General features: G+C 42.6%; 1 protein-coding gene across 1 annotated transcript in view; it reads left to right on the top strand.

Annotated features, from left to right (window-relative positions):
• The first annotated feature begins 1,093 nt into the window (after positions 1–1,093).
• Positions 1,094–9,772, top strand: part of CACUL1 (CDK2 associated cullin domain 1) — a 46,720-nt gene continuing 38,041 nt past the window's right edge. The window contains exons 1-2 of the mRNA XM_008494967.2: positions 1,094–1,490; positions 7,812–7,938. Coding sequence (XP_008493189.2) covers positions 1,193–1,490; positions 7,812–7,938 — 425 coding nt within the window. The 5' untranslated portion in view covers positions 1,094–1,192. The remainder of the gene's footprint in view (positions 1,491–7,811; positions 7,939–9,772) is intronic.

The following is a 9,772-nucleotide window of genomic DNA, read 5'->3' as shown; positions in this document are numbered from 1 at the left end:
TGGTCCCTGAGACCAAGACACAAAATGGAGAGGATGTGAGCTGAACAAACCCTGGGTGTTCACAGGGTGCTTTTCACATCTAAGAAAAAAAATCCTGCTGATAAAACATGTTAGCAGTCTTTAGATCCCAAAGATTTCCTTCAGATACATAAGGAAAAAAAAGCAATAGAGACAAATTCTTTTAATTCCTTGCCTTTACCCAAGCAACTTGAGACAGATTGATGCCACAGTGTGGGGACATCAGGGGCATCTTCTGCTTTTATAATATAGGACAATTTTGTCTCATGATGAAATAGAAGTCAGTACTTCTATTTGGGGAAAAAAAAACCCACGAGATATTTTTGAAAAGCCTGACATTTCTGATTTTAGATGCTTTTTTTTTGTTTGTTTGCCAAGCAAGAGCAACCCCCCCCACAGTGACAATTTACTTCCAGTAAAAACCCACTATTCACTTCCCTTCTCCCATCCCAGTAACCAGGTGCAAATGAAGAAGCCAGCTGGAAACCTGAGGAAAATACCCCAGAAGGCAACTAAGACATCAAAAAAATTGTTAAATGTTGCGTTGTTCACTGACAAAAGAGTTTTATATGTTATTCGCGCAGACTTCCCCACCTAACAGGAGGAAGGAAACCCTGTCCCCTAGCAAGGCTGCGCAGGCTCTTCCCAGCTCTCTTTAAGCGTTTTTCCAACGGGGATTTTGCCTTTTTTCCCCTGGTTGCCTGCGGAGCCCGTTCCCGCTAGAGGGGGATGCACACCGGGACGAGGACGGAACGCCGGCACCAGCCGTGGGTCGGGCAGCCCGGAGCATCACCCCTCAGCTGCGTGGACGTGTCGGAACCTCCCGGCTCAATATTAACCCTTGGGCTTTGAAAGCACCCCAGAGGTGACCCCACTCCCCTCCACCTCCTTCTCCTCCTCCTGACAGGGCCGGCGGTCCCCGCTCTGCAGCCAGTGGCGGCTCCGCTCCGCAGGACTACAACCCCCAGCATGCTCAGCGCTCCGGTGTCTCCGGTCCCGCCCGCCGCAAAGTGTCGTGCGGTACGAACGGAACCTGGGCCGGGCTGGGTTGGGCTGGGCTGGCGGCAGGGGACCCTGCCCGGAGCCGTGCGGCGGTGAGAGCCCCGCCATGGGCGGTGGGCGCTGAGCCCCCGCCCCGGTCCCCGCCCCGGTCCCCGCCGCGCCGGCAGCCGCCATGGAGGAGGAGAGCATGGAGGAGGAGGGCGGCGGAGGCGGCGGCTGCTGCGAGGCCATGATGGACGATCAGAACCACAACAACTGGGGCGCCGGCGGCTACGGGAGGCACCTGCCCCAGCTCGGTGATCGCCTCCTGCGCGGTACCGCCGCCGGGCCCACGGCCGGGCCCGAACTCTCCGCCGGGCCCGAAGCCAATGGTTTGCTGCGGGGCTGCGAGCCGGGGGGCCCGGCGGGGAAGGGGGGAGCTGGAGCCATCGCTGCCGCCATCAACATCAACGCTTCCACCTCCAAGTTCCGTGAGTGACCTCCCTGCCCCTCGCCCCGGGACACTTTGGGGAGCCGGGGGCGGGTGGTTCAGTCCCCGGTACCCGCTCCCTCCTCACCCCCAACTGCTTTCTCCTCTCGGGTTGGTGCTGGGTCTGACTCACGGCAGGTCCCGTTTGAAGGTCTTGATCCCAAAGGCTTCTTAAAGAGAAATCCATTGGGTTAAGGTGCCTTAGAAGGGGAAAATCCCCTTTTTTTAGCGCTCACCCCATCCTGGCTGCTGCCCTGTCCCGGGCAGGGGATGCGGTGGGTTTGGCAGAGGAGCCGATGGAGGCAGCTCAGAGGCACTGCTGCTTCTCCTGAGGCTTTCAGCTCAGGTTGTCTTGTCCTGAAGATTCTTCCTGTCAGCCTGGAAAGCCCAAAAGATGTGTCTGGAACCTGTGTCAGATCGCTGAGGGTGCAGAGCCCCTGGGTGGGATTTGAGTCTGCAGAGGTCTGGTGACAACAGCTGGAGATGAATTTACAAACTTCCCCCCCTCCCAAAAAAAAGAAGAAAAAAATTATTTTCAAAAGATCTTTTACTTGTAGCTTTTACCAGAACTGGCAGGTTTTTTTCCTGTTGTTATTGCTGGGCTAAGGTTGAAGGAAGGGAAGGTTGTTTACTGTGCATTTCAATGCTACTTTCATTTCCAGAAGTTGGGTCTCTGGGGAAATGTGCCCTTTTCTCTAATAACCGTTGGAAAACTTGGATTTGGCCAGTTAAAAGGATTCCTGGAAGTGTAACTATGTAGCTGCCATGATGAAATTCTGATGGGAAGCATGCCTTTTTTTTTTTTTCTTTTTTTTTTTTTTTTTTTTTTTTTTTTTTTCTTTTCTTTTCTTTTTTTTTTTTTTTTTTCGCCTTATTTCAGCCCTTTCCCTAGCCCAGCTCATTTGCCCAACTAACTCCTCAGCAGCTCAGCTCCAGAGCCCATCAGAACCTTGAAGTCCAGGCTTTGGGATCCCTGGATTTCCTGGCAGCAGGCACATTGCCAAGCCTGGCTGCTTTGAAGTTGAGGCTCCCAGACTCTGTGAGCTCTCTGGCTCCTTGCCTGCCTTGCTTGTCAGGGCTTCAGGTATCTTGAGGTGGCTTGAAAACACTTGAGACAATTGAAATGAAATGTTTGCTCAGCCTTGCTAAACTAAGCTCTTGAGTTCCCAATCCAGAGTCTTGCTTCTCCCTTCAACTTCAGAATGAAAAATGGTTTTCAGGCTGGATCCTCACCAAATTGGAAGGTGATTTTTGTTGTTAATCTCTGAGGGGGAGAAGCAGCAGCTTTGTGTGAGGTTGCTTAAGGTGTGGTTTTTGAGTTCTTGTTTTCACTTCTCCAGCATTGGTATCCGATCACAGTGTCTGCCTTACTAATGTTAAGTATTGTTTAATAGAAAATTAAAATTCCAGTGAAGAACAAAATTGTCTGAATTAAGTTCATTAGAACTTTTGGCATCTTTGTGTTTTGGTTAGTTTTGACAGTATTTTTCTATGAACAGAGCAAACCCAGTGAAGAGGTATGGACTGAGTAAATACAGAAGCTGAGTGGGATCCTGCGTGTTCTCATCCTGGCTCTGACAGAGGATCCTGTAATCTCCTCTGCTTAATTTTCATGTACAGAAAAAGGTAGAAAGGTCACTTTTGGTGAAAGTGGGCAATGATTAGGGAGGTATTGTGTGCCAGATCCCCTCCTCCCTGCTCCATCTGAGTGATGGCAGAACGGGTATAGAGAAGCTGATAGCACAGTTGTCTTCTCTGCTGCATGGAGAACTTCTTGCAGTCAAACAAACAAGGACTCATGCCTTGCTTGCTTCAGGATGGAGAGGCTGGTCTTAGAAAGGTTATCCTACAGGTGGCCTTCAAAAAATAGGGGTGTCACCTGTGATAAGTTGGAGTTCCTCTGGCATTCAGATAGGTCTCTCCCTCCTGATTCTTTCATCCAAAACAAAAGGTCCAGTGCCTGTCTTCCAGTACTTGATTACTTGCAGTGTGCTGGTTTTGTTCATGTTTGTAGTTGGAGGCTGAAGTTGTCTTGTGGGCCTTTTTTGGTCTAATTTAGCTGGTAAAATAATGGAGGAAGAAGATTAGATGGAAAACCTTTAAAATCTTTGGAAGGGCTTAAATCTGTTTCTCCTTCCTTGATATTTTGGTGGAACTGAGGACAGAAATTGGATACAATAGTACATAGTGCTTTTAATAGCTTTTCTTCTAGTTAAAGCAACTTAAGTTTATAACAACATGAAAAGTTTTCTTATAACCAACTCTTTATTCCCAGTTGATCAGTTTCAGTCATAGTTACAGATTTATAAAGCAGTAGTGTTATGAAAAGTATTCTTCAAAGACCGTAAGGGAGAAGAGAAGAGGAAGAACTTTTAATACTTGAAACAAAACTCTTCTATAGCAGTAATTGCAGGATGAGCACATGTGGCAGTGAGTGTTGGCATGGAATTAAAGCAGTGACTGTCCTGGTGTATGACATAGCTCAGTGCAATGTGTAGGCAAATGGATGAGGTAAATGTTTAACGTTTTTCCTAACCAGCTTTCATGCAGGCTGAGAAACATGTCATAAAAATAGAACAGAATTGAAAGCACCTATAGGGCAGACTCATAAGGTTGCTGGGGGGGTGTAGAAAAATCTGTCCTGTAAATGTGTACAGACACAGGGGGGAAAGGAGAGTGCAGAGCTGCAAGGCTGCAGGTTTGTCTGACAGCTGCTTGAAGAGTTTGTACACTTTGACAAAGTGGTTTAGGCTAATGAAGCCAGAAAGCTTCATAAATGTCACTTTCTGAGATGAAATAAAGCTTTTGAAAGATGCCTACATGCTCTCTTTGGTTTTTATTGTCAGAATAAGTGACAGATAATTGTCAGACTGATGTCTGCTGACAGGTTGGATTAACTCTCCTTCTCTGTCCCCTGCTTTTTTAGGTATAATTTTAAAGGAAGAATTTTTTTAAAATATATGTCAACATAGTAAATATTTTGAGTATTTTTTCTGGTTAAGTTGTCTGAATAACAAAAACAACAGTATAATTAATATTTTAAAAAGTTATTATTCTGTTCTCATTCTGTGCTTATGACTTTTTTTTTTTGAGCTATGTGTGTTTGTAAATTTTTCTGATCAGTTTAATGGTGGATATATGCCTGCTATTGGACTTTTTGTTTTAAAATCTTACTGATTTTTTGCCACTCTTCTGATTGAAGTTGACACCAATGAATTTGGTACCTTGGAGGAGGCTGTATTTCAGTTATGGCTATGATACTGAAATATCTAGGTTATGATGTGAAGCTCATGCATATTCTTTTTCAGTTAAATGGTTTCACTGCTGCATTTGACTTAAACAGTTTTTCTTTTGAACTTTTCTGTATATAGAAAAGCATCAGTGGCTTCTCAAGCTTTACTTGTCAAGCTTTTTGTCATTCTCTGGAAAACAGTTGCTTCCTATCCAGCTGATCAGTCTGATTTCTTTCTCCAGAAATCTGATTTCAGTCTGATTTCTCTGTCCAGTCTGATATTTTGTCTTCTCTCTATCACTCCAAACCTGCTGTAGCTGGAGAAAATCATGCATTTTTAGCATGCTCTGTACAAAATGTCTGTGTCACTTCTCAGAATCTTAATAAATTAAGACAAAGGAAAACGACATTTTTCCCTGTGGTTTGGAAACTGAGGCTATAGAACAAATCCTTTTTAAATCCTAAATACCTACTGTGTGGGGGGGATAAACATTTAACAATGACATCCTAAAAAGATGAAAAAGTAAGAAATTAAAGAAGTATCTATAAAGGCAGCCTCTTTTTTCTTTCGAAGGGTTTGTGTCATTCCTTTCCTTCAATGGTCTTGAGGTTGTCTTGAGTTTGTCATCAGTGGGTGCTTCTTTAGGGCATTCATTACTTTTTGTCTGTGTATGTAAACACTGCCAGGAAAAAAGATGTTAATTATTTGTGACAGTTACTGCTATTGAAAAATAATTAGTTTTCTGGATTAGGAGAATAAAAATAGTGATTCTTCAGTAGTTAATAGTGAATATTGTAGTTCACTAAATGAGCAGTGAGTGCTTTCTCCTTGGACTCTTAACTGTATAAATATTATTGTTGGCTTAGTTTCAGAACTGAAGTGTGGAAATATTTGTAAGAGCCTTTTCAGTAAAAATGAAGCTTTTCTACAATGTTACTTTGAACTCATCAGTGTTTCCTTTGCCAGTCTCCTGAGGCTGTTCATAAAAGCATTTGGTGCTTTACCTGTGCAACATTTTTAATGGGCAGACCTTCTGTTCTGCAATTTTTCTTTTTCCATATTGCCAAAAAAACCACAAAAACCAAACCAAAATACCAACCAACCAAAAAAAATTGACATCTCAGCAACCTGTTAAAAAAACATTTTGCAGTTTTCCCAATTCTTACTTGACGAGAGCTCATTTAATATGTTAAACCAGATGTGGGTGTGATTATGCACTGAATCTTAAATCAAGACTTAGCCTAATATTTCTGCTGACTTAATGTTTTCTGTAGAACAGAATAGTTCTGTGGAGACCTGGCTTATTTTTTTCTGGGGGTGTAACAAAGTGTAATATAAGTGCTCAAATCTTGCTGCTGAGTTTAAGCCTGGATATTAAAGCTGCTGCATGGAAGCTGCTCCTGAGAACATCTGCCCAGAGCCTGTGCTTTGTGAGGGGAGAGAAATATCCAGAGAGATGAATGAGGGGTGAATTTTGTTGTCAGGCAGGTGCTGAGCTGTTCCTGACTACAGGAATATTTTTACCTCCTGGAAGCTGACTTGTTGGACTTGTTAACTTACATCCTGTAGTTGTGGACCTGGACCTGTAACCTGCACCAACTGGTTAGTAAGTGGGGTGATAGTTTTAGCTGGCAGGCTCCTGCAGCAATTGGTACTCTGTGAACTGGATCTGTTTCTGTAACAGGTTTGAGGCAAAAGTGAACCAGCAGCTGGTTAGGTGATGCACCCATCATCTAGAAGTACTGCACTAATGTTTTTTTCTCAGCAAAATTTCTGGCTAAAAAACCCTAAAAAAGACACAGAACAGGAATCTACAATATCTGCTTTTACACATGGTGTTCAAACACTTATCTCACACTTGCTGTTTATGTTGTTCTTTTCCCCATAACTGTTAACTGGTATTTCCCTACAACTGTTCTTCATAATGTTGCCTAAAATGACTGACCTGGCTCCTTTCAACCCCTTATGAAAATAACATTTCAGAAATCTTCCACCTCAAACCCAGCACTCAAGCTGCATTTACACATGTATTTAAAGCACAGCCCTATCAAAAAAATGTCTTTCCAGTGCAGTGTTCAAACTGGGTTGTTTGGGGTGAGGACTATCTTTATTCTCTGTTCCTTACAGCCTGACCCACGGGGGGATTTCTTGGGCTGGACAGTTTTGGTATGAAATGTGTGTACCTTACTGAGGGCTTTCTTTTGGGTGGCTGCAGTGAAGCTGTGCTGGTGTGACAAGCCAGCAAGGTAGTCCTGTAAAGAACATCTCTACAGGGAAGGTGCTTACCCTTCTACTGTGGCTGCTGTTGGAACTAAGCCACATATGGTTGGTTCAGAAATCTTCCTTGAGAAAAGATATTAAAACTCTGGTGTGTTTGTGGAGTCACAGCAAGTGGCTTGCTTAGAGGGTGCAGTTGGAAAGCTCAGGAGGAAAATCAGGGAGTGATGGAGAAAAGTTATTTAAAATACCTCCTCTTCTTCCCAGTGTTGATTCTTATCTGGGAAAGGAGCAGTATGATGCCTGCTAGAGGGGGAACTGTAATAAATTCAATAAATTTTCTTCTGAGCCTAACTGCAGTTGAAGGCAGAAGGAATCTCATCAGTTTTTAGACCAAGGAAACTGCTGGTCCCAGCTGAGACATAAAAAGTTAATACATCTGTTGGGTACGAGTATTCCAAAAGCCAAGTCTTGTTCACCTGCATGGGAAGACCAAGTGTTAATTACTGATTCTGGACTTGCACAAAGTTGTAGAATTAATTAATCTGAACTAACTACTGAAATACTCTTTATTTTTAAATGATTGATACTGTATTGTCATGCTAGAACTCTCAGGAGTTTGTCCCTGCAACTTGGGCCCCTAAGTAGTATCCAAGGACTGATTTGTCAGTTTTTCTGATTCCATTTTATTTTCTGTAAATAAAAAAGTACACATTCAAGCCTGGGCTTTAATTTTAGAAGAGGTTATCTTAGTGACTTGTTCTCAGATTGTTTTGGCCAGCTTATTGGTGTGATCTGAAATTGCAGAGCATTTGCCTGCTTCTGATCTTTTAGCTGACATTACTAAATGTAGTTTTCTCTTTTCCTTGTAGTAATGAATGTTATAACAATTGAAGACTATAAGAGCACATATTGGCCAAAGTTGGACAGTGCCATAGATCAGCTTTTAACTCAGAGTCCTGGTGACTACATCCCTATCTCCTATGAACAAATATACAGGTAAGGAGATATTTTAACTACATTCCTTTTATTTGCTACATTACTAAATTTCCCCTTTTCTTTACACTTAAATGTTTCTTATCTTGCAGCCTATGCATATGTCATATTTTGTATTTATGGGAATAGTGACAAGGTTATGTGGAGTACAATATTGTTTAAATGGTTGGAATGATTGAATTATAGATATATCTTCACATGTTAACAAGAATAAATACTAAAGAATTAAAATGCATGAGTGCTGAAAAACTTGGAAGTAAGCTCCACCACAGCTGCTCAGTGTGCTATATTAAGAAATGTATTAAAGTCTCAACATCCTTTTCCTCAAAGGGGAAGAAGAGACTGGCATGGTAGGTGTTTGACTTTGTACTTCATGTGATCATGTCAAATAGGAACAATTTGGTGCAGAAGTGAACAGGAGTGACAGGGTCCATCCATATAAGCTGTCATTTGTGTGCTTTGGTAGATTTGGACTGACTTCCCACTGCACATGCAGTTAGAGGCTCTCTGAAGGACTGACACAAGACTCAGGTCTTTTTATCTCCATTCTTTTCTGGGGAACATTTAGTTTGTACCTGGCCTGGTGCTGTGGTTTCCTTTGCTTTAAAAGGGATCTAGTGACACAGCAGAACTGCCCTGCACACTAAGATAGTGGGCATGGTAGGAGATTGCTTCACAACCACACAACTGCTCCAAACCAAAATGCTAAATCAGTGGGAGGCCCAGCAGTCTCCCAAGAGACTGATTAAAAATGGAGTTTTGTTCTGTTGGTGGTGGGGATCCCTCCTGTTAGTAAATGGGATGGAAACTGAGCATCTGCTGCTTTATTTACTGGCCAAGATGCTTGTAAAACTGCTGACCCTTGCCAGCAACACAACTACTAGCACTGCTGTCTTCCTTTTCTTTCCTGTGGTGCTGTCAGGAGCTTTCAGCTCTGCTGGCCTCTTGCTTGCTTGCTTTTAGCCACTTCATCTCTTCCAGTTTGAAACTTTGGATTGGGGAACTGGAGCGAGATTTTTAGTCTTCCCTCTTTAAATCCAGTTAAAAACTTGAATAAATTTCCTTTTTTCTCTCCAAAATTTTGGAACTGATGTTGTCAGAACTTGGATGTCAGCAGATGTATAAATAATTGAGATGGTAAATTTGAATGGAGAGACATTTTCCAACTTTAGGGTAAATAACCAAAATCCTTTTCCTATCTTGAATCTCCAGGGTGCAAACATGGGTCAGTAAGACTTAAGCCAACATCTCCCCATAGTCATCCCTGGTAAAGAACAGGTGTGCAAAATTAATTCTTTAATATCCAGAGTAGGGCTGTACCTAGTCAGGGTTTTCAGATAGCTGCAGTTTATCCTCTTTGCCATCTTTTTACTGCTCAAAAGTTTTATTTGTTAAATGTTCAATGGGGTTTAAGTTTCTTCTAGATAATCCTTCTCTATCAAGGTGACACTTGGGGCAGTATTGTAATGCCCAGTTGTCTTTTGCATGTATTTTACCAAAACAGAAGATTGTTTGTAGTTTAGTGCTGCTGATAAAGATACTTAGTCAGTTTTTTAAGTTTTCTTTTAAAAATTATGCCTATGGATGTCCTCACTCTGACACAGCCTCTTCCAACCAGGAGTTGTTTGGATTTTTTAAATTTTTTTTTTTATAGTGTCCCTTTTCTTGACTTACAACCTAGACAATGTAGATAGAGGGTGGAAGCAAAACTACTTTTTATGTTGAATTTAATGATGGTGCTTGCTTGGAGTGTTAGAGGAGGTCTGTAGCAGACTTGAGGTTTAGATCCTCTGCACTCCCCTTGGGATGGTTCCTTAGTCTTCAAAATTGGGTGTTT

The sequence above is a fragment of the Calypte anna genome, chromosome 6, assembly GCF_003957555.1.
Source record: "Calypte anna isolate BGI_N300 chromosome 6, bCalAnn1_v1.p, whole genome shotgun sequence".
Classification (NCBI taxonomy): domain Eukaryota; kingdom Metazoa; phylum Chordata; class Aves; order Apodiformes; family Trochilidae; genus Calypte; species Calypte anna.
This window is presented reverse-complemented; position numbering and strand designations above follow the sequence as displayed.